This window comes from Pleuronectes platessa, chromosome 6 (assembly GCF_947347685.1).
Source record: "Pleuronectes platessa chromosome 6, fPlePla1.1, whole genome shotgun sequence".
Lineage (NCBI taxonomy): Eukaryota > Metazoa > Chordata > Actinopteri > Pleuronectiformes > Pleuronectidae > Pleuronectes > Pleuronectes platessa.
Genome location: NC_070631.1, coordinates 8,526,530 through 8,550,884, shown reverse-complemented (window position 1 = coordinate 8,550,884; position 24,355 = coordinate 8,526,530). Strand labels below are relative to the sequence as shown.

General features: G+C 41.8%; 3 protein-coding genes across 3 annotated transcripts; 1 reads left to right on the top strand and 2 right to left on the bottom strand.

The window, feature by feature from the left end:
• Positions 1 to 17: 17 nt before the first annotated feature.
• On the bottom strand, positions 18 to 5,625 carry LOC128442846 (cytosolic sulfotransferase 3). Its single transcript, XM_053425445.1, has 8 exons — positions 5,055 to 5,625; positions 3,125 to 3,263; positions 2,868 to 2,996; positions 1,892 to 1,992; positions 1,682 to 1,808; positions 1,493 to 1,590; positions 799 to 973; positions 18 to 718 (listed from the first exon to the last, which is right to left on the bottom strand). The coding sequence occupies exons 2-8, from the start codon at positions 3,261 to 3,263 to the stop codon at positions 606 to 608; spliced, it is 882 nt and encodes a 293-aa protein (XP_053281420.1). The 5' UTR covers positions 5,055 to 5,625; the 3' UTR covers positions 18 to 605.
• A 3,414-nt stretch (positions 5,626 to 9,039) lies between these two features.
• wdr46 (WD repeat domain 46) lies at positions 9,040 to 19,814 on the top strand. The gene is made up of 14 exons (XM_053425442.1): positions 9,040 to 9,139; positions 10,637 to 10,783; positions 11,507 to 11,587; positions 11,686 to 11,798; positions 11,917 to 12,004; positions 12,688 to 12,749; positions 14,106 to 14,210; positions 14,299 to 14,449; positions 15,721 to 15,956; positions 16,533 to 16,686; positions 17,230 to 17,377; positions 18,773 to 18,963; positions 19,074 to 19,187; positions 19,287 to 19,814. The coding sequence occupies exons 1-14, from the start codon at positions 9,068 to 9,070 to the stop codon at positions 19,404 to 19,406; spliced, it is 1,782 nt and encodes a 593-aa protein (XP_053281417.1). The 5' UTR covers positions 9,040 to 9,067; the 3' UTR covers positions 19,407 to 19,814.
• Positions 19,470 to 23,813, bottom strand: b3galt4 (UDP-Gal:betaGlcNAc beta 1,3-galactosyltransferase, polypeptide 4). The gene is given in 2 exon segments (XM_053425443.1): positions 19,470 to 22,855; positions 22,857 to 23,813. Coding segments are annotated over 2 exon segments (1,116 nt in total). The 5' UTR covers positions 23,064 to 23,813; the 3' UTR covers positions 19,470 to 21,946.
• Between the last annotated feature and the right edge of the window lie 542 nt (positions 23,814 to 24,355).

The window sequence follows — 24,355 nt, the reverse complement described above, 5'->3', positions numbered from 1 at the left end:
GAACAGGTAAATGGAAATATATGAATAGGTTAGTTCCTTTATTGAGACCGACATTGTTTTCAGGACCATGAGATCACAGCTTAACAGTAGACATAGTGCATTTCTATTAAATCAAGTTTGACAAAGAGACTGTTGTCGTGGTACAGTAATGAATGGATTTCAAAGTATTTCCACTTCTTTACAAGGCCCTGAATGGTACGGCTATATATATATATATATATATATATATATATATATATATATATTTGTTGGTTTTATATACATATATATATTTTTGTACTATCCACTCCAGCAGCACAAGAACACTTTCATACTAGACACTGACACAATCACATCATTGCATTCTGTACCATAGGGTCAGACCCATTCATGCACCTGTATCTGCAATGTTCTACCTATGTATATGTGTTTTATGTATGTACGTCGCTTAAGTGTATAAGTGTATAAGCTACTGGATGACCTAAAATTCCCAAGGTATTAATAAAGTATCCATCTATCTATCTATCTATCTATCTGTTACCAAATCTCTAAATTAAACATCTGGCTCACACTATTTGATAAAATACCAGTTCAGGAATGTTTCATTAAGCAAAGGGGGTAGACTTCTAAATCTCATTGCGAAACTTCAGTGTGGGATTCTTCATCTTTTTCTTGTAGTCTTCATCAAACTCTTCATTCTGAGCCACAGTGAAGTGGTTCTTCCAGTCACCAACTTTCCCTGCAGAGCCACAGAGTATCAGTCAGGAAACATAATGAGATGAGGGACTATGGTTTGAGAAGATTTCTCCTTCACTGTACCTTTTCGCATGAAAGGAGACACCTTGTGGTCCATCATTTTAATAGTGGAATAATTGGCCATTTTGTCTTGTTTCATGTTGTCAAACTTCGCTCCAGTTGCGACTCTTTCCTTCTTTTCGGCCGAAGGAGACAAACCGAGGAAGGAACAGAGCTTGTCTATCTCTCGCCCCGTGTCCTGCACATATTGAACAACCTCATTGTCAGCACATCAATGCAAAAGGACAAAAACAAGATCTTTCCCAGCTCCATTTAAATGCATTTTTATCGCTGCACAACATTGAATTCTACTTCTTACTACTGCAGTATTGTTTTCTTGCAGAGAGTGAATTGTGAGGACATATATGATGCTGGCTAAAAAAAATACTTTACTGACTATACTGGCAATTAGATAGTACTGCCGACAGCAGGTCCTGCTACTCTTCATCCATCCACCACATGTCCTAGAGACTCTCTTCTACATCTCCATCCCCTGAATCCCAACACCTCCCTCCTCTCCTGTCCCTGAGGCCTTACTAACCGCTTTATTTCTATTTTCTTAACCACACAAGATGGAGGGAGGACTCGCCCCTACCCTGCCTCTGCTGATTAGTAGGAGCAGGGCGTCACCCACAATTCATTAAACATCATTACACTAACATTACAGTATGGATTATTCCTTAACTGAAAACACAGATGCAAACACCTCCGGGCTTACCTCAGTCAGGTCTTCATAGAGCATGTAGTGAATATTGGAATATGTCTGTTTCTTCTCCCACCAGCCGTTCACGTGGTCATACCAAGATCCAAACACCACTGTAGCCACAGGACAATACATGAAGGAGCATTGAGAAAGGTAATGAGGGAACTTGACACTACGTTTACATGAAAACGTATTTGAACTCACTCTTTCCCTGCTCGAAATCCTGCAGGAAGGTGCTCCAGTTAACTGGATCTGGCTGGACTAAGTTCATCCGGCTAAAATGAAAATAGGACACTGCCGAGTCCTTTGCATTACGACCGACGTAGATAATCTGCAGAGGGAGAAAAATAGAAAATATGAATAAAAATAGGACACAAACTTGGTCCATAACTGATCAATTTCTCAGGGCTTTACCCGGCAGTTCTGCTCCCAGAAGGACTTTGGCACAAACTGGATTGGTAGATGAGTTTTAATTAGACGAGGCGTGGTGGGTAGCTGGTCCGCCAGGTCTTTGCCTTTATGAAGAGAAGGATTTGTCTGAGACTGATTACACGCACGATTAGACTTGTTTATGTACCAGAGAACAACAGGACTTCAACGCCGAAGCCGTTGTGAGCTGCTTCATTGCTTCATGAATTTACACAGTGAAAAACATTCAATACTCCACCAGTGGTGTAACCTTATCACTCGGTCAGTCAGGGAAGTCACTCAGTCAGTCGATCGCTCGGTTAGTCAAGGCATTTGTGTTTCTGTGACATCACAGTTGAGTCCAGACAAAATGTATACTTTCAGCTTATGGTTGCTGACCACCTCACAATTTTAGATTTTCTATCACATTTTAAATTTGTTCCCAATTTGGTTCATTCTAGGAGTTGGTAACAGAAAAGAAATTAAAATTACACACTTAATTAAAAGTTGCTGACTTCCTGTTTTTAGTGTATGGCTACAAGAAGCTTTTTACGTTTCCGTAGATATACATGAAACATTCTGCGAGAGCAGCCATTGACATTTTCTCTGGGGCACCCTTGGCTCTTTTTGCTGGAGCCTCACTCCAGACCTCTATCAGGTATGAAGTAAAGGCTCTTCTGATGCAAGAGCAAAGTTTCCATGAGATTCCAAGAACCCCTAGGGCATCAAAAAAAGGTAAAGTAATAAGGGGATACTATAGAGTCAACATGCCAAAGTCATGATCAATATCAAATCGTAAAAGTTCAAGCATTGGTACAAAATTTGTTTTTGTGTGTCAAAAAGATTACAAAAATGTGTTGTAAATGAAAATCCTGTTTTAGAACCTTAGACATTGTCTGTTGTCACTATGGCAATATGTGACAATTTAAACATTGATGTTTTACAATGTTACATAATTGTGATTGCGAGGACATGATTGAACCTTTGTAATGAAAAGATACGCTGATCTCCAGGAAGGGCACTCTCTCATGAAGGGGGGTGGATGCCATTCGCTCGGGACCCATTTCCTCAAAATACAGAAGATCCAGGATGTAAGAGACCCATGTTGTCCCTGGAATTAAAACACACATGCATACAAACTGGTGAGAGGCTCGTTCTGGGCATTCATCGACACACAATAATGGATTTATGAGAACTGCGATGCCTTAAATGCTTCACTGTCAAACACACAACCCCCACCTGCTTTAGGATAAGTAGCTATGACAATATCACTTGGTCTCGCTTCGAAGCTTTGGATGTTGTCCCAGTTTTCAGTGAAGTATTTGATCATGGAGACTCCGTGGAAGTCAAAGATTGTTGGTCGAGGCGGTAGCTCCATCTGTCGGAAAATATCAATATGACAATCACTTAAATGGTTATTGCATTCAGGAAAAAAAACCATCCTGCCGACCAGTGTTAGAATAAGAGGGATATGCAAACATTGCTACATTTCCTATTAAGCCAAGAGTTCCTTTTGATATAACGTCATAGATTTGTTGCTGAAACCCTCTAACTACAATGCTTGTTTGCCTTTCTGGTTCACTCCTGTTGACTCAAATATTATCTAGATTGTCACTGAGGTGTGTGCCTCACCATTCTAAACAAAGGTGAAGCCACTTGGTAAGTTGTTCATAGTGTATGGGACTTGGAACTTTACGAGGAAGTCTACACTTGATTTTTATTCTATAGTTGTTAATAAAAGGGACATGTGACATGTTGCGCAACTTTCTGAAATGAACAAATGTAGGTGGGTACATTTTGCCATGTGGCCGGTCCAATCTGACTTGATAAACAAGTAAAGTTGAGTTCAGGGCAGACGTCAAATTAGTTCATCATATGTCCCCTGAATATGCCTGATATTATTCTTTAAGATGCATTCATTGTTTTCTGGGAAATCAATAAAAAATCGCACAATGTTACAGAAAGTAAAACAAAATTTGTCTGAATCCGCCCCCTGACGACAAATGCAGACGTAAAACATAAGCTCCTTTTGGGAGTGTTCATTTCTATGTGGTTATTTAATCCAAGTTAACTTTGCAGGATGAAAGGTGACACAGGATCCAGATGTTTGACTTGTGTGTGACTTGTGTGCACAAGATATGGCGCTATGCCAACGTATGGAATCAAATCAGGTCAATTCACAATTTGAACTTGTAAAGTGATGTTAACATATATTATATTTGAAAACGTTTTTTTTAAGTTTGCACATTTCTAGAAAAAGATTAAGTTTACAATTAAGAGGAACAACTGTGCAGGTACGGGTCAGACAGCCGTGAGTAAACCTCAAAAGCTCAAATTTACTGGTGTGAGATGATTTTTGATCTGAATCTGATTGGGCATTGACAATCCAATCACAAAGCAGACTGAAATATCAACTTCTGCACTGGAATGCAGGAATGTGTGTGTGTGTGTGTGTGTGTGTGTGTGTATGTGTGTGTGTGGGGGGGGGGGGGGGGGGGGGGTGAGGCAGGTCTACTGTTGACGGAGTCCTTTTTATGTCCTGCAGCATTTTTAAGGAAAAACATTCACTACTAGTTTTTTTGTCAAACCAGGCATGTTGTAGTGGACTTCCTTCTGGATTGTGTATTTCATATTGAATGGATGCTTCTCATGTGTTTATCAGAGAGATATGTGATGATTTATTTGATCTTCTCAGTTCTCAAACTGCTTTTGACAAACCACCACTACTATTTTACATTTCCATATTTTCTTCAATTTTGTTTGCGTTTAAATTGCTTGATTTTATCGAGTCACCTTTTTTCTAACATCATTTTATCAAAAATAACATACAACACAAATAGAGATACAAATAAAGTATTGTTTTGCTTCTAATGTGAGTACAAATTGTGTGTTTTACAGTGTAGAGCAGGTCGAGTCAAATCTGTTTCTCTGTTCTATAGCGAAGAACTCAATCCAAAACTAACCACAACGAGTCTGCGGCTGTGAATCCCTGGTTTGCACAAAAGGTCCGGAAACATGTCCAGAAAAAATCGATTTGCTGCAAACTTTCACTCAGTTTTTGCGCAGTTCACGGCCACGCGAGCGAACGCAACGTCGATCTGCAGCGTCCGAACCCGACACACACTGAACGTGACCACATTAGTTTTGGAAAGTAAAAGTGTTTAGTTACCTCAGGTTCCCAGAGAAGCGTCCCTCTGATACTGCGTTTCACTCGGAAGTTCTGGTTTTCAGACCGCGCCCCAGAGAAAGTTCAACGAAGCTGAAATCTCTTATCTACAGTTCATAGACTGCATATAAACACGTTTATATTCTACAGTGTACATTCGATAAACTACACTCCACAATCTACGGTGTACATACAATCATCTACAGTGTTATTTTATAGTCTATAATCTATAATCTACAGTTATTCTCAAATGTATAATCTGTAATCTACAGTTTGCATTCAATAAACTGAAGTCTAAAATCTACAGTGTTATTCTATATTATATAGTCTATAATCTACAGTTTTTTGCTATAGTCTATAATACACAATTTACAGTCTATAATCTACTGTGCACAATCAATAATGTACAGTCTATAATTTACACTATTATTCAATAGTCTATAGTCGGTAATCTTCAGTTTACAGTCAATAATCGACTGTCTATAATCTACAGTGGAAAGTCAGAAACATGTTCTTGTTCTTTCACAACCACTTCTCCTCGAGCTCGATGTGAAACGTCCTGAGGGGACGGAAGAATGTGAGGAACAGTTTATCATTTCAGTTATGAGGAAACACGAGAAAAGAGAAACTGACGGCACTTCCACTCTACTGCTCCTCAGCCAACTTTATTAATACCACACAGAGGGTACAGTGACAAACCGTGTGCCTTGAATTTAAGTAAAGTTTCAAAACAGATAATCAGTTTATATACACATCACATACAGTGCCTTGCATAAGTATTCACCCCCTTTGGACTTTTCTACATTTTGTCATGGTATAACCACAGATTAAAATTTATTTCATCGTGAGTTTATGTAATGGACCAACACAAAATAGTGCATCATTTGGAAGTGGGGGGAAATATTACATGGATTTCACAATTATTTACAAATAAAAATCTGAAAAGTGTTGAGTGCATATGTATTCACCCCCTTTACTGTGAAACCCCTAACAAAGATCTGGTGCGACCAATTGCATTCACAAGTCACATTTGCAAGTCACATAATTAGTAAATAGGGTCCACCTGTCTGCAATTTAATCTCAGTATAAATACACCTGCTCTGTGATGGACTCAGAGTTTGTTGGAGATCATTACTGAACAAACAGCATCATGAAGACCAAGGAGCTCACCAAACAGGTCAGGGATAAAGTTGTGGAGAAATATGAAGCAGGGTTAGGTTATGAAAAAATATCCAGAGCTTTGAACATCTCTCTGAGCACCATAAAATCCATCATAAGAAAATGGAAAGAATATGGCACAACCGCAAACCTCCCAAGAGGAGGCCGTCCACCCAAACTGAAGAGTCGGACAAGGAGAAAATGAATCAGAGAAGCAACCAGGAGGCCCATGGTTACTCTGGAGGAGTTGCAGAGATCCACAGCTGAGGTGGGAGAATCTGTCCACAGGACAACTATTAGTCGTCTACTCCACAAATCTGGCCTTTATGGAAGAGTGGCAAGAAGAAAGCCATTGTTGAAAGGGATCCATAAAAAATCCCATTTGGAGTTTGCCAGAAGCCATGTGGGAGACACAGCAAACATGTGGAAGAAGGTGCTCTGGTCAAAATTGAACTTTTTGGCCTCAATGCAAAACGCTATGTGTGGCGAAAACCCAACACTGCCCATCACCCTGAGCACACCATCCCAACAGTGAAACATGGTGGTGGTAGCATCATGCTGTGGGGATGCTTCTCTTCAGCAGGTACAGGGAAACTGGTCAGAATAGAGGGAAAGATGGATGGAGCCAAATACAGGGAAATCCTTGAAGAAAATCTGATGCAGTCTGCAAAAGACTTGAGACTGGGGCAGAGGTTCATCTTCCAGCAGGACAATGACCCTAAACATACAGCCAGAGCTACAAAGGAATGGTTTGGATTAAAGAATGTTAATGTCTTAAAATGGCCCAGTCAAAGCCCAGACCTCAATCCAATAGAGAATCTATGGCAAGACTTGAAGATTGCGGTTCACAGACGGTCTCCATCCAATCTGACTGAGCTTCATCTTTTTTGCCAAGAAGAATGGCCAAACCTTTCCATCTCTAGATGTGCAAAGCTGGTAGAGACATACCCCAAAAGACTTGCAGCTGTATGTGCAGCGAAAGGGGGTTCTACCAAGTATTGACACAGGGGGGTGAATACTTATGCACCCAACAGATGTCAACTTTTTTGTTCTCATTGTATGTGTCACAATAAAATTTATTTTGCACCTCCAAAGTACTATGCATGTTTTGTTGATCAAACGGGAAAAAGTTTATTTAAGTCTATTTGAATTCCAGTTAGTAACAGTACATAATGGGAAAAAGTCCGAGGGGGGTGAATACTTATGCAAGGCACTGTATAACTTGTATCTCTCTCTCTCTCTCTCTCTCTCTCTCTCTCTCTCTCTCTCTCTCTCTCTCTCTCTCTCTCTATAATATAAATGCACTTAATATATTGTATTACATAAATACACTTAACACATGCTGTGCCATAATTTACAGGCTATGGTCTAATGCACAACTTCCTTTATTTATCTCTAAATCTGTATCTGGTTTCAGTAATCAGTCTCCTTACTCCTGTCACCTCATTCTATTTCTCTCAGCTCAAATTTACAATCATCTTATACTGATATAAAGAGGCAGAGATGAATAAAAGTAAATCTCCACCTCTCTTTATTTATCATACCTGGACGATATGAATATCCCCACAGGCTGAGTCATTGAGAAGCAAATCTTTAAAAAGCACAGAGAACAATAAAAAAGGTGCAGCACATTGATACTGAGCAGCAAAGGGAAAACACTGTTTTCAGCTGTGGAGAATGAAGTCCGATGGTCCTAGAACATGACATGTACGGGTCATCTTAAAGCAAAGAGACCGTAAATTGTTGACAGGCAAAAAATGTCCGTCGTGTCCGAACCAGAAAAACAGATGCTGTTAAAGAGAGGAGAGGCTTTGAGGTGAGGAGGGGTTGAAATGTTTCTCCTTCCTCTGCTTTCATGAACAACTACATGGTCATTACATCCTTAACAAGAAAATTAACTTCATCATAGTGAAGCCCACAAAAAGTCTGGATTAAGTTCAATGTAAAATGCCAGTTCAACACTTTTCTCTTTTCCCTTCCATTGTTCAGGCGGCTCTCGGGACTTGCTGTGTATCACACTCTCATTGGTAACGGAAGGCCCAGATGTGGTGTTAACATCTCCCCCACTCTGTGCCTCCAGTTTTCCTGTGTTTTTGTTTAAGCCCCCTGTTTTCCCAGAAACATGAGGAGCACATATGTTTAGACGCAACATAGTTTCATTCATGTTTACGGAGGGATGCAGATCTAGGTTTGGGTGAATCAGAACTTTGAACAAGAGAAATGACTAGACAACAATTCCATACAACATTCAAATGATTTCATTACTTTATTTCTTTTAAATTTGTGGTGCAAAGTGAAAACCATCTGTCAAAACATATGCTATTCATTACTCTTTGAGAAACTTTTGAGGTCATATAATTTGGTGAGAGGAGAATGGATAAAGCACAACTGCAGTTAGCTGTTAAAATGCTGTAGCTGATCTGTGTATTAAACATTTTTGAACGTACATGGTAATAAACGGAGGAATGTGTTCATCAAAAACTCCCACTTAAAATATATTGCTAAAAAGTCAAACTACTACAAAGAGACCCCAAGAATGAGAAAAATTGCCGTTTTTTTTTAAATAATTAGCCTTTTCCATAATTTATTTATGTATTTATTATTTGGCTTATTTATTTATTATAGCAGTTTTGATCCTTAATAAAGAAACATAAAAACTTGTCCAACTGTCTATATAATTATATATAATTACTTACAATTTAAAATAACATGTTGGCGTTTTAATCTATTTAAATATTAAATTCATTCATTTAACATTTCATTATTAAACAAAATAAAAAAAGAGTAGCGAATATGAAACAGGAAATTACGCAATTCACATGCGGCGACACAGGAACTAAGAAACGTATACAACAAAGATGGCGACCACCGGCGAGGCCACGGCGATCGTTTCACACGTGGAGAATAAGGAGAAGAAGAAGAAGAAGGGGGTAATTATTAGTGTGTTATTAGATCACAAGGGGAAATGTTCGTCAGTAGAAGAGTGTCGGTGTATTTATATCAGCAGTTAACAGACACACAGTCACAGCAGATTAGTGTTAGCTAGCGAAGAGCTAATGTGCAGGCTTCTCCAAGCTAACACGAATCTCTGTGTGCTTCTCCTGAAGTCAGCTCTCCTGACATGATACCTGTGTGTTCTCCTGAAGTCAGCTCTCCTGACATGATACATGTGTGCTCCTCTTGAAGTCAGCTCTCCTGATATGATACCTGTGTGCTCCTCCTAAAGTCAGCTCTCCTGACATGATACCTTATTGCTCCTCCTAAAGTCAGCTCTCCTGACATGATACCTGTTTGCTCCTCCTGAAGTCAGCTCTCCTGACATGGTAGCTTATTGCTCCTCCTAAAGTCAGCTCTCCTGACATGATAGCTTATTGCTCCTCCTAATGTCAGCTGTCCCGACATGATCCCAGTGTGCTCCTCCTAATGTCAGCCCTCCCATCTTGTTACCGTATTGCTCCTCCTAAAGTCACCTCTCCTGGCATGATACTTGCGTGCTCCTCCTAACGTCAGCTCTCCTGACATGATACCTTATTGCTCCTCCTAAAGTCAGCTCTCCTTACATGATACCTTATTGCTCCTTCTAAATTCAGCTGTCCCATCATGATACCTGTGTGCTCCTCCTAAAGTCAGCTCTCCTGAAATGATACCTGTGTGCTCCTCCTGAAGTCAGCTCTCCTGACATGATACCTGTTTGCTCCTCCTGAAGTCAGCTCTCCTGACATGGTAGCTTATTGCTCCTCCTAAAGTCAGCTCTCCTGACATGATAGCTTATTGCTCCTCCTAATGTCAGCTGTCCCGACATGATCCCAGTGTGCTCCTCCTAATGTCAGCCCTCCCATCTTGTTACCGTATTGCTCCTCCTAAAGTCACCTCTCCTGGCATGATACTTGCGTGCTCCTCCTAACGTCAGCTCTCCTGACATGATAGCTTATTGCTCCTCCTAATGTCAGCTGTCCCGACATGATCCCAGTGTGCTCCTCCTAATGTCAGCCCTCCCATCTTGTTACCGTATTGCTCCTCCTAACGTCAGCTCTCCTGACATGATACCTTATTGCTCCTCCTAAAGTCAGCTCTCCTTACATGATACCTTATTGCTCCTCCTAAATTCAGCTGTCCCATCATGATGCCTGTGTGCTCCTCCTAACGTCAGCTCTCCCATCATGTTGCCTTATTGCTCCTCCTAAAGTCTTCCCTCCTAACATGATACCTGTGTGCTCCTCCTCAAGCCAGCTCTCCTTACATGATACCTGTGTGTGCTCTTCCTAAGACAGCTCTCCCATCATGATACCTTATTGCTCCTCCTAAAGTCAGCTCTCCTAAAATGATACCTGTGTGCTCCTCCTAAATCAGCTCTCCTAAAATGATACCTGTGTGCTCCTTCTAAATCAGCTCTCCTAAAATGATACCTGTGTGCTCCTCTTCTACAGCCTCCTGTCCGGTACTGGCAGGAGAACGGGAAAGATGAAAACCAAGCGGGAGGAGACGGAGGAAAAGCTCCACAGCAGAAGGAGCCCAAGACGAAGAAAAGGAAGCAAGAGGAGGCTAAAGGAGGTGGAAAGAAATTCATATCAGGAGTAAGATTTCATTTTTTTGTTTTTATCATTAAGTTCTTACATCACAGAATACTTTTTATACTAATTATAATGCAATTTTATTATTATTATTATTGTCATCAGAGAATGAAAGTGGTTGTAGTTGCCCAGCTAAGCATCAAGATGCCTCTGTCACTCATTTGATCCTCTCAGGGTGACGATGTTGAGTAATGATGAATAACTGCTGTCACCATTCAGGTGAATTTAAAATCTGTATTACTGAGGAGTGGTGGTCTGGTGTCTGCGCAGCACCACAATATTTGTCGGTCAATACCAAGAACATATCAAGATTCTTATTCATTTGAATAGATACGTTTTCCTCTTTTTGTTTGGACTTAATGTTCCATGACATGATCTTTCTCCACACTGCTGTCATGCAATACTTGTTTGCATGAACTTTTAAGTCTTTTAAGTCTTTAAGTCCTAACCCTTTGCTGCAGTCAGTCATAAGTTAATCTTTTTTTTTATATCTGAAAGAGGCTTCTATTCTCTGAAATTTATGCTTTTGTTTTTACTCTGAGCAGTTAACCACTTATCCCTCTAGCATTTAAGATTATTTACATGACTCTATAACGGCTTGCATGTCAATACAAACCGAAGACATTGTTGTACTATAAAACTCATCTCCCATCTGTGCATTAGCTGCAGCATTATTCTAAAGCCAACAAATTAAAATCTGTGTACTCTACCTCACTCTCCGTTTAGAAACCAGACCCTTTCCCTGGTCCTGCTCCTATTCCACAAGACAGGCTGGACAAGTTCAAGAGGAAAGAGACTATAAAAAAGGTAAACAACCCTGTCTGTCACTGTCTCATATCTGGTAAGTAATGGATATAACGGTTGCCAGAAGCCAACAGCTAATTTTTTATAAATTCTCTCCCTAGCGTCGGAAGCAGCATTATAAGCTGAAAGACATGATATCTCGCTCCGAAGAAACTTCACAAATGGCTCAGAAACAAGCTGCACGGTTTGACATCCTACTCCCAGAGGACGCAGGGTAACATTTTCAGTTTTCTTCATGTCACTGTGGATGATGCGACACATTAGATAATGAATATGTCACTTAAATACTTTGATTGAAAGCCTGGGTGTGAAGAACTTCCCTCTGATCTCAGGTTTCTTGAAGGAGAGGAAGAAGAGGACACATGTACGATCTCTCAGGAAGATATTGCAGATGCTGTGGATATAACATCTGGAGCAAAGGTGAGGGACACTAATCTGGCCCCAAGTGAGATTGTTGGAAAAGTTCACTTTCCAAGAGCAGGAGCCTGATTCATTAAAACACAAGTCGTTGTCAGATGATATGATAATTGGTATCAGAAAAAAAATCACCTTCATCAGTAACATAAGACATTTAGACATCAGGGTTTTAGAGACAGGTATATACATCTGTAAAGTATAATAAATAATAAGAATTCAGTCTCCCCCTTTTTCCCTTATAAATTCACAACATTTTACAATTGGATTAAAAGAGATCTCATCAGTAAAACACAGAGTAAAACAAAATAAACCACACACCTGTTTTTTTAATGTCAACTTTAAAGGCGACTCCATGGACCTTTCTCTAAAAAACAAGCTGCAACAAATTTCCCACCCTATAGATATGAGTTCCCTACGTGTCTTTGAATTCATCAACCATTAACTATTTCCTTTGTAAAGCGGTGGAAATTAAAAACAAAAAAACCGCAATCTAGCAAGGTTAAAGAAATTGAAAGTTCCCTGCTCCGTCCCTTGATCCAGATATGCACCAACGTTTAATGGGTTCTATCCTGACTGATACCCCGTCTTTCCACCAAGTTTTGTGGAAATCCATCCCATTGTGTACGTGTAATCATGCTTCCAAGTAAAGAAACCAACAAACGCTCCCTCTCTCTCTCTCTCCTCAGTATTTTAACCTGAAGCTGTCTCAGTTTGGTCCGTATCGAGTGGATTACAGCAAAACTGGACGGTCAGTATATGATGTTTGACTTTGTGTTGTTTTAATGCTGTTATTGTTTACATGGCCAAACAGTGACCTTTGTTCAATGCAGTGGAAGACAACAGCTGCTTTCAATCAGTAACACAAAGTTGAAAGCACAGTTGTTCCACTGTGAAATCAGAGTAAAGAGAAATTGGTTAACATATATTTTTTGTTGGTAGAAGCAGTAGCTTTCTTCTTGCCACTTGAGGGCAGCACACAAGGGACTAAACACAACATTGACAGATCGGGCTGCCGCAATATATATTGGTTTTTCACTAGACAATTATAATGGCCAAAATAATTCTCAATATTGATATCATCACAATATATATCAAATGTTATGTGTTGCATAATACATTTTTTTATACTATGCCAGTCAATTGTATCTTTTCTAAGTGAATTATGGGAAGTGGGTCAGACTTGGAGAGAGAGAGATAGAGGTGGAACTTATTTATTTAACCAACGTACTCACCGATGCCCAAACCAGGCATCTTTGAAAGTATCAGAGGCATTTGCAGGTATAATGGTTTTGGAACATCACTAGTTGGTTTGTTGAGAAAGAGACGAGCGCTTCATGTGAGAAACTTCACACGAGTCCACCCACACTCGACCACAGATCAGTGAAGAAAAAGGCTCTGCAGAAACCAGGTTGTTGCCTTGATCACAAACACGCAGCAGTTGAGAGACAGGGTGGTTGTCGGTTTATGAGAAGTCACAGTGAGCTGTGTGTAAGATGATGAGGAAGTATCAACATGAAGTGTGTCTGTCATAACTTTTTTATTTGCTCTCTAAGGAGTGAGTCCATCATATTGCCCCACCTCATTTGTAGTGTAGCACTATTTACAAATGCATGACTCAGATTGAGGAGTGACCCAAACTTGGCAGAACTCCAACAGTCCTCTGGTAGGTTATTTAATTGGGATCAAGAGGTCAGTAAAACTCGCATTCACTGCACTCAAGGCTTTGTCTGCCTTAGAACAGTGAACGTGGTTTTCCTTGGCTCATGCATCATCCCCGCCTCAAGTTTGACGACTTTTGCATAATTCTGCCAACAAATGGACAAAGGGACCCGGGTGAAAAAATTTCCTCTGAGTAAAAGGCAGGAAAATAACAAGATCATTAGTTTAGAGTGTGGTTCATTCGTTGGCCCTGAAGAATGTACAACCAGTATTCACTCACGTTTAACTCTGTTTTGGCAATATCTGACTCTCCGACCGGGAAATGATCCACCGCTTTCTCCAGAAGCTCACTAACTGTCTCTGTTTCTAGTCTAGTGCTCAGCAAATGCATATTTTCAATGATTGAGTTGTTTGTTGTTAATGTTGCGCTCTTTATTTCCCTCAGCCACCTTTTGCTTGGTGGGAGGAGAGGCCATGTAGCTTGCGTAGACTGGCAGTCCAAACAGCTGATGTGTGAAATTAACGTGATGGAGTCTGTCAATGATGTCAAGTAAGTCCAACACAAAAAACGTAATGTACTAGTCATGCTACATATTAACTCTGGTATGATACATTAACACATTTCTGCCTTCATGTAGGTGGCTTCACACTGAGACCATGTACGCAGTGGCTCAGAAGAAGTGGCTGTACATTTACGACTCCAACGGAATAGAGCTTCACTGCATCCGCAAGTTCAATGATGTCCTTCGTATGCAGTTCCTCCCTTATCACTTCCTGCTTGCTACAGCGGTGGGTTCATTCAAACTGTGGCTTACTGCCTGTTTGTGTTAAAGATATTTACCACAGACCCTGATGTTTTCCGTTTAGTTGAAGCTTCATTTTAACTTTCAGCACAGACCTGACAAAAAGGGCATAAAGTGAAAAGTTGTTAATTATGATTGTAAATAGAAATAACAATCTCATCAGATGCATAAACATATCTGTCAAGAGGATAATTTTGTCAACTAGATGGACAAAGTGGAGACATTTTCACTATCAAAATCAAGCTGAATGAGCTATTAGCAGTTCCTGTAAGCAGTGTACCCACTGGTGTACAGACGTTTCTGCTGTATTACTAAGAGAGCTGAAAAATGTGATGTTTATTTGCAAGGGATGGGGGAGATGATGATGTGGTTGGAAAGTTTCAGTCTACAAATATATAAAGAAATCTAACGCCGGGTTCACACCAAATGCGGAAGTGACGCCAAAGCTTGGCGTAAGCGCTAATCCCTAGCATGCGGCGCTTGGCTGTTCACACTAATAATATCACCCGTTGATCCAGTAGTATTCAAGCATATACTTAATTGTTGCTCCAACATTAAGCAACAGCGTCCCAACATTTGTCTTTATACAACATGTTCCGAGGATCATACAACTCACTGTACTTCTCCACTTCAATTATTAATTTAATGTCATCCATGTTGAAGAACTTCTCCGCTGTTTGCTCCGTTAAATGTCGGGTGTCGAGGGTAAATTACGTATTCTCCACTCAAGCCTATGTGGAGAATACGTAGACCTTACCCCCCCCCCCTCCCCCTCTTTTTATCTTTATGACTACTTGTGAAGCGGTAGTGGATGGGCAGAGGGGAACATTTAATAATGTGGTTGGTAAAAGTGGTCAAATTTAAACTCCAGGACAACAGAAGGTGAATACAATGTATGGGATGCATATTTGATAATTTATATCATATAAAATACGTCATCAATATCGTTTAAAATCATTTTTCAGTGTGTTTCCTGTCGCGATACGCTCACGTCAACCGGAAAAAGGCTTGGCCCTGCGCTTACACCACGCTTTGGTGTCGCTTCCGCATCCGGTGTGAACCCGGCACAGCTGTGTGTGAGGTGTTGAGACCACAAAACCAACTTCCTGTTGTTCAGAACACCTGCATCTGCCTTTCATTCAGTTCTCATCTCACAGAAACCCTGGTTCACAGCAAAAACAAATTTATAATCTGACTTGAATTCATGAAGCGTAACCTGTTCTGACAAATCTTTCCCTCGTCCCTCTTTGTCTTCAGAGTGCTACAGGCTTCCTACAGTACCTGGATGTGTCTGTGGGAAAGGAGGTGGCAGCCATCTGCACCAAGACTGGCCGACTGGATGTGATGTGCCAGAACCCCCGTAATGCTATCATCCACCTGGGACACTCCAACGGTACAGTCACCCTGTGGTCGCCCAACCAGAGAGAAGCCCTCGTCAAGATGCTCTGTCACCGAGGCGGCGTGCGCTCTGTCACCGTTGACAAGTCGGGCACGTGAGTCACTTTTAAACCCCTGACAGGATGTAGGATGGAGTTTGTATTTTATTTAAAGGCAGGAAGCTGTTGTTTTTTACTTCAATGCCTGAATGTTTAACGAGTGCTTGTAATTCATGATCAAATATTTGATTCAGTCCTCAAACGCTCACATATATTTTTTAGGGACTTGCTTTTGTACTTGGTCGGTGATTGGATTCGACGGTTGGGCGCCTACTGAGTGACCTTTGAGTTAAATTCAAGGGTCCACTTACTTTTCCTCCAGTGCTGTGAATTTTTAATTGATATGTTAAATATTGACATGAAATATTGTCTTTGCTGGTGTGTTAAAATCTTAATCACATTATGGATAGATGCGTTTGTCCAAATGGTTCACATACTTACATGTGTCTCCATACATGCATACAGTGGGTCACATGTTCTTACTTATGCAACCAGGAACATGTCGGCACAAGAAATCCATAAATGTGATGAACAGCTTCATTCAGGTTGATTGACTGTCACATTTTCTGATGGGACCAACGAACTGCGGTCTCCACAATGCTCACCGTCATTATGGTCTTCTCTTCTTGGCAGATACATGCTGACATCTGGGATGGACAAAAAGTTGAAGGTGTATGACATTCGAACCTTCAAGCCCCTCAATTCCTACTTCCTCCCTGCTGGAGCTTCCTGTTTGTCACTGAGCCAGAGAGGGCTGCTATCTGCAGCCACAGGGGATATTGTTCAGGTCATTATCACCGCCACACCGCACGATTAATGATTTGTAGTTCAGAACGGATCCAGCGAACACAAGGTCATCCACATTCACAGTGCTTGATATATACCATGATCAGAAAATAAAGCATTCTTTAATGGGGAACGTGCAAACTGTAGATACGGGATATTGAAAAACACATCGTCGTGTATCTGGACAGTCACACTTTGTTTTATGGGTCAGTGATATCCTTATAATAGCCTCTTAATTATCCCAGGCAGAACTATGTCAAATGGTTTTAATCATGGGAAATGTTCTGAGAGTTAAATCAGTTTTTGATTTCCAGAGGAATATCATTTTAAGCAGAAATATTAATAATTAATCGGTTATCTCCCTCTGCCAAAGAGGAAATGTTTTCACCCCTAGTCATTTGTCTGTTTGTTGGTGGATTTGTGTGTTGTAAGAAAGATTACACAATTATTTTTTTCTTGGTTATACATTACAGACCTCTTTATATGTTGGTAACCGTTAAGCTGCATATCACTGAATATGTGTGTGTAAACTGTCTCCATGCAGGTGTACAGGGACGTGTGGAGCACTCCAGTAACTAAACCCTACATGGCTCACAGGGTTCGGGGAACAGCATGGGGGCTGCAGTTTTGTCCCTTTGAAGACGTCCTCGGGGTCGGACACGGAGACGGCTTCACCAGCATGCTCGTACCAGGTTCGACTTGATTTCCGGACATGCACTCTCGCCCTCACACACCCTCACACTCTCTCCCTCACACACCCTCACACTCTCACACACACACAGACCAAACAACAAGGGCGCGCCAAATAGGTCATGGTCAAAACTAGGGATGAGCGAGTACAGCATTATCTGTATCTGTATCTGTATCCGTACTCGGAGTGGGCGGGGCCTAACCCGGAAGTGGGTGTGATTTAACCCGGAAGTGGGCCGGGTTGTCTTGAAATGGGCGGGGCTTTAACCAGTATGTTATTTTAAGCATGCAATTGATATGGGTTGATCAGAAATTGTTATATTTATTGCTGATTAGAAAACTATTACAGGACAGCATCAGCATTGAGCTTCAGATCAATGATTTTGATCACAATAGCAAACAAACTATTTACAGAACAAGTTTTGTAACAATGAATACAACACATGCTGTTGCAATTATGAAGTGAAATGTAATAACAAGTGTTTTCATACTCAACATAACTTTCTTTTTTAACTTTGAATTTTTTTTAATTTATTTCCTCTGTGTGTGTGTGTGTGTGTGTGTGTGTGTGTGTGTGTGTGTGTGTGTGTGTGTGTGTGTGTGTGTGTGTGTGTGTGTGTGTGTGTGTGTGTGTGTGTGTGTGTGTGTGTGTGTGTGTGTGTGTGTGTGTGTGTGTGTGTGTGTGTGTAAGAGAGAGACAGAGAGAGGGGGAGTGTGTGTGTAGCTTAATTTGTAATATTTTTTATACCACTACTACCTAGAACTTGTCAGACACTCAGTGCGTGAAGTAAAATAAAACTGGTTAGAGCCAACTGACGGTTTAAAAAAAGTTTAAACCGTTAAAGTAAAAAAAAAAAAACTGTTTAAAAAAAAAAAAAAAAAATCTCCGACAGGCAGAGACGCAACGCGAGTCGCTTTCTACCAGCACCACGTCTGAACGAACCCACGTTTAACAGAACTCTACTGGTTAATAAGTAAGTACAAACTGAAATAAAAACAAACTTCAAGCTGAAGAAGCCCTAAACGTTAACGGAAAAGACCCGCGAACCTGAGTGACTGAGAGACAGAGAGCTGTTCTGTGAGTGAGTGAGCAGAGCGCTGTGTGAAGGGGAGGAGCGCTGTGACGCTGTGTGAGGATTTTCATTCAGTCCGAGCACAGATATTGACTCGTATTACTCGTATAATACTCGTGCTCGGCAAAAGTGCTTTATCCGTACCGGATACTCGTTTCAACCGAGTATCCGGCTCATCTCTAGTCAAAACATCCATATGACACACAGTACGTCTTCCCTAAATAGATAATGGTTTATTTGACTGTAATCAATCAATTTGTCTGTGTATTAAAACTGTTCTCATCCCATCTCTACCTCGGTTGCCCTCATTCTAAAAATGTACAGGTGCCGGTGAGCCTAACTTTGACGGTTTGGATGCTAACCCATACCGCAGTGTTAAGCAGAGGCAGGAGTGGGAGGTTAAGGCACTGTTGGAGAAGATCCAGCCAGAGCTCATCACCCTGAACCCCAATGAACTGGGCCAAGTTGACAACGCCACCTTTACACAAAGGCACCAGGACAGGGTCACCGCTCTGGTCAGTATCTTATTTGTGCCATTTTCATTTTAATATACAAATCTGTACAGTTTGGAATAACGGTTTATTTTCTTTACAGCCTTCTAAATACATGTTTTTTTTCTTCTCAGGGCTTTGATCCACTTGCCAAAGAAAAATTTGTACCCAGGTTTAAGAAGAAGGGTCGCAGTTCTACTGGCAGTATCGAAAAGCGCAAGAAGAAAGTGGCTCACGAGGACCTGAGGGTGAGTAATCCAGAAAATAAGATGACGTTTGGGGAAAGAAAAAAAGGGGAACCATTTTTCTGCTGTTGGCTCATCTCTCTTAACTGTTTTGCCCTGCAGGATGTGATCAGGGAAACTGTGGAAGACAAAATGAAGGTTGCAAAAGAACGAAAAGAGAAGGATTTGAAGACGGGGGTATCTTCTGGCACGAAATCTGCTCTGGACAGATTCAAAAAATAGAAAAGTGGGACCCTTTGTGCCGCCCGGACGTCAGAGACATCCTGTGGGAGCGACCTTTTGAACTTCATATAAAGGACTCATTTTTGGACACATTTCTCCAACAAAACACAAGTGGCAGAAATTGTGGATATTGTCTACTACTGAGGACATTCTGATGGGTAACAGTTCATCTTAAATCAGTGTAGTGGAAGGGCAGCTCTATTCAATGTAGCCTGAAACAATTCCTGTCTACATGGGTAGATGAGTGCGGTGCCACGGCTGGCGTATGTGTTTCCTAGAATTTGTGATGAGTTATAGCTTTTTTTTCTTCTCATCTGATGGATTGTTCACTAATTTTTTAACAATACTGGCGGAGCATATGTCAAATGTTTTATATTGATGTCCTAAAAATAAACAACATACTGCCAAGCCTTTGGATCCTGTGTTATTTGACATGGTCAAGAAAAAAAAATCATTCTTTTATTCCCGCTGCTGTGCAGCCAGCAGTCCGTGCATGACAAAAAACAGATAATCCATACAATGTAAATAAACTCAATATAAATAACTGATGGAAGCAACACAAACTCTTGAAACCAGTTGATGAAGGAGTCTTAAACCTGCATCATCTTCGTCTAACAAAAGTTTCCACTTGTCTTTTACATTATCAGATGAGGTTTGATCTTTCAGGATGTGTTAAAAAGTTCCTCATACCACATCGGACGTGGCTGGGAGACTGGTTTTACCTCACCGCCGGTATTCGGTCGATTAGAAGCATTTTGCATGTATGAGGCTCCTTCACTCCAGGTTTCTCTTCTCACGTTTTCAGGTCATATGGCAGTGAACTCGAAAAGATCAATCACAGACACGTGTAGTAGCTGTTTGTTATGCGACTCACAGATTCCCATGAAAAGGAATACAATAGACAAACAAGTCAAGGTGGGAACTGATGATGCCTCAAGCTCGACATTAGTTTCATAACCAAATCAGATTGAAACTGTTTGTGCTCCGGTAGGTTTCTTTGTCATAGTGAAACCCTTTGAAAAAGCACAATGTATTATGTGTGTTTGCCTGAAAAAGAAACCAGGCAACACTAAGTTCGGATACAGAGGTTTATTTGAGACAGTAATGGATTTGTACGTATTGTAGTAGAAAAATTAACTAAACATGCGTAACAAACTATTTTGTATTTGGATAGTAAGTTTCTGCAGCCTTGTAAGAGACTTTTATGACTTGTATTTACATACACCAAATGTTTAAGACTTGAGCTGTTTTATGCTCGGCACTGTTAGTGTTGAAATACGTTGAGACCATTTGTTACTTAATTACCCATCAAAGGAAGGAGTGGATGTCTTCTTATCACCTAAGGAAACACATGTGAATCAGCTGCTAATGTTTAGATTCCTCTCCTTCCCCCACCCATGTATCCTTCCTGGATTGGTTCAGAAGGACAGCCCTAAATCCTACTATATAAGATCTGTGTTTTTGACTGTTCTTCATCCTCACTCTGAGACCCTTGTGGTTTCCCTGTGTTGATCCTTTCTGCAGAAAGCCCCTTATTAAATACACGTAGATAACTTTGTTGTTTCCAGCCTCTTGTATCCCCAGATTTATATCACAGTATATTTCCTGAGTGTAAACACACTGACCTCCATGTTTACCGAAGGAACAAGCCAGCCTGACACTTGATCTGTAACATTTTGCAAACTTTAAAAATGACCATCATCTTACACCGACTACTAGCAGAGTCTAAACCCCAGTCTAGACCCATCAGCACAAAACTCTCATTCACACTTGACTTCATGGTTGATCTCACTGTTGCAGGAAAGAGGATCAAAATACTGAAATAGCGTTGAGTAGACGTGTATCACATCCTCTTCACTGTTGTTCTTGATGCAGCAGCAAAACTGAGGCAAAATGTCTCCAACAGAACAATCAATGACCCGTGGATGCACGTGCCACCATGTCCTTATTACTAGATGGCAAAATAGTAATTTCATATACAGAGGTGATTCTTTTTGAAGATAATGTCTCTTTTTTTATCGTTACATCCTACATACATGTACTGCCTACATATGCATTTTGTGAGTCCAATTGCACTGTTTTTTGGAGACATGCATTTAAGCATCTTAATAGACTACATGACTATAATCATGTACAATTTAAGTGGTGGTAAACTACATATATAACAGCAGCAGCTTATAGATTTCGTCCCTTACATGGCAATAGAAGTACTTACTTCCTGGCTATACACTATCAGCATGCCATAGTTGTTTGTTCTACATCTACAGTATGTGTCAATGTTATAATGGCGGAAGCTGTAACAGTCTAGGGAAGTTTTTTAAGATGAGATTCTTCACACTTTCAGCTGATAGTCACTTTTTTGCAAAAGAAAAAAAAAAGCCTGTTAAATAGTGTTTAAAAAAATAAAGCTATAAAAATAAACTTCCCTTTTCTCAGTGCACACATAGAGCAGCCTCACAATATGAAGAGCACTTGTGCTGTTCACAGCATGGAAGCGAGGCACAGCCCACCTGGTTCCTGTTCTCCTGCCCGGGTACCCCTCACAACCCCTGCTCCAGCCCCAGAGCCGACCCCAGCATCGCCCTGACCTTGCACACCCCCAGTGAAGCACGAAGACTCAGCCAAGAGCAGGGAGGAGATAAGTGAACGCCGGCCCAGAAGTGCAGCATCTCCCTGGGTGGGATGTGGTGGATGGACACCATGGCCTGGTAACAGCAGCGCCCATAGGGAACGCCTGGACCACCAGAGAAGAGAGGGCAATGTGAGGGTAGCACGCCAGCAGTCCGGGCACATAGACCCACAAACACATCCTCAGGGGGCAGAGGTGTGGATAAAGGTGAAGCAGAGGCTGCCATGGAGATTTTGAGCAATGCAGAGCGGGACAGAACGTAGGCCGTACCACTGCAATAGTCTGGGAAGACAGAGGGAGGATAGGCACCTGAAGGGAGGTAGTGCTTGCTGTCTGGATCACGGTCTGGCGCCACATGGAGATGCACCCTGCCAAGGTACAGGTCTCCTTGTTCATAGGGGTTACGGCTCTTGTTCAGGAAGTGCAGGAGGGCGCTGGGATTGAAGAGGACATCATCGTCCACTTTGGCCATGAAGTGGGCCTGAGGGCAGAATCTGCGGGCCCAGCTCAGCATGGACAGGGTCTTCAGGGTGAGGTTGGAGTAGGTGTCCAAAAACCGGCCCTGGACCAGATCCCCTCGCTCCCTGGCCTCCTCTATCAGCAGCTTGGCCAGTCCTGGGCCAGACGCAACGCCCACCATGAAGAGGGTCATGACCCGCAGGCCCCTCACCTCCACCTCCCCTCCCCAGGTGTCCCGGATGGCTTGGCGGGCCCTCTGGTCGGCGGGAGCCGTCGTGACCATGGTGATGAGGTAAGGCTTGGCACGCTGGCACACGAGCGGGCTGGGCATGAGCAGGAACTCCTCGGGTCGGGCGGGGGGGGACGCTCTGCAGGGGGATGATGCCGGCGTGCGGCTCCACCACGGTGTTCATGTTCCTAGAGGTGACCCATGACTCGATGAGGTCCACGAAGAGCAGGGCCACCAGCGCCGCGCACGCCGCCGCAGCGCACAGAAAGGGCAGAACCCCGAGCCGGCTCCCTCGTTTCCCGAGCCGGGCTCTACAAACCCAGATTCCACGTCCCACCATAACCGACCTCAGATCTGGAGACCGCGAGGGCGGCTACAGCATCCCCCAACCGTCCCCCACCGTCTCTCCCTTTTCTTGTCTCCCTAGAAGCGCTCGCCACTCATTGCGTAATTGCGCGTCTCGTCCGCTATCGGTTTCTTTGCTCAGAATGTATCCAGAGCAGCAGCAGGAGACAGTGATGCAATCAAATAATTAAAAAAAGAGCCTGTACCTTCTCTTGTGTTAATGCTGCAGCTCGGTCCGTTTTCACGGAGCTGGGGGAATCTGTGCATCTGCGCAAATGAGACGCTCGACAACAGCCCGGAGCTGCTCTGGCTCTTTACTCCACCCTTCTGTGCTGAACCGTCCAGATGCTCGTCTCTGATGATGCGATGGCTTTTTGCTTGTGCGGAGCAGCTTTTTATTTTTCGGTCACTGGGCTGCGTATGTGGCCTGATCCACGACTGTATGCGCACCATGCAGCCCAAGCACGGTGCATAGATTTAATGTGAAACGCAGATTGTTTCTATTGAATGCATCCTGTCGATAAAAGAGGATGCATGACGTTTTTTTACACGGCTGAGCCAACACACTCATCACGATTATCTATCTATAGCGGGTTCTTGAGCATCTCCTCTACTGGAATTTGGAGACCCAGTAACAGAATCATGCCATCTGGGTCCATAAATAATTTCAAATCCTGAGAAGAAAAACGTCGCTATAAGTTTACGACCGAAAAAATATCTGACCAAGGACCCAACAGTTTTCTTATCAGGCTTCACCTTGTGTTTGCAGACCGGCTGGAGCCCCTCCACCCTGCGTGCGCTGAACTGGGGAGCCGGCGAAAGGGAGCATAACCGTATACTGTAAATATTGGTAACAATAACAAGAATGAGAGGAAAATAACAAGTATGACAGGACTATAATAATAAAAAGAATTATAGTAATATAATAATAATAATAATAATACGTATAATTATTATAATAACAATAATTATGATGATGATGATTATGATGATAAGTATTCTACGGGGATATTATCGTTATTATTATTTAAGTTATTGTTGTTTTGTTGCTAGTTCACTGGATGTGAAGCTTTCCCTTGCGCTCGTTCCCCTGTCGCACCAAGTGGTGCATGTCGACACCTGCTGGTCATTTAGTGGTAATGCATGTACAGTAGACCACAGATCCATCCATGAATCCATCTATCCAGCTATCTACCTCTTCTATTTTCCCTTATTCTTTTTCCCCTTCTTTGTCTTCCTTCGCTCGTTTCTCTTTCTTTAGCTAACATATGAACCAACCCTGTTTAC

Excerpts from the sequence above, each read along its gene's own strand:
- LOC128442846 (XM_053425445.1), bottom strand. The coding sequence starts at position 3,263 with ATGGAGCTACCGCCTCGACCAACAATCTTTGACTTCCACGGAGTCTCC. Across the intron at positions 1,809-1,891 it reads TCTGGGAGCAGAACTGCCGG|ATTATCTACGTCGGTCGTAA; the intron begins GTAAAGCCCTGA and ends CTCCCTCTGCAG. Across the intron at positions 1,591-1,681 it reads GGATTTCGAGCAGGGAAAGA|TGGTGTTTGGATCTTGGTAT; the intron begins GTGAGTTCAAAT and ends CTGTGGCTACAG.
- wdr46 (XM_053425442.1), top strand. The coding sequence starts at position 9,068 with ATGGCGACCACCGGCGAGGCCACGGCGATCGTTTCACACGTGGAGAAT. Across the intron at positions 11,588-11,685 it reads GGAAAGAGACTATAAAAAAG|CGTCGGAAGCAGCATTATAA; the intron begins GTAAACAACCCT and ends TTCTCTCCCTAG. Across the intron at positions 14,450-15,720 it reads ACTTCCTGCTTGCTACAGCG|AGTGCTACAGGCTTCCTACA; the intron begins GTGGGTTCATTC and ends CTTTGTCTTCAG.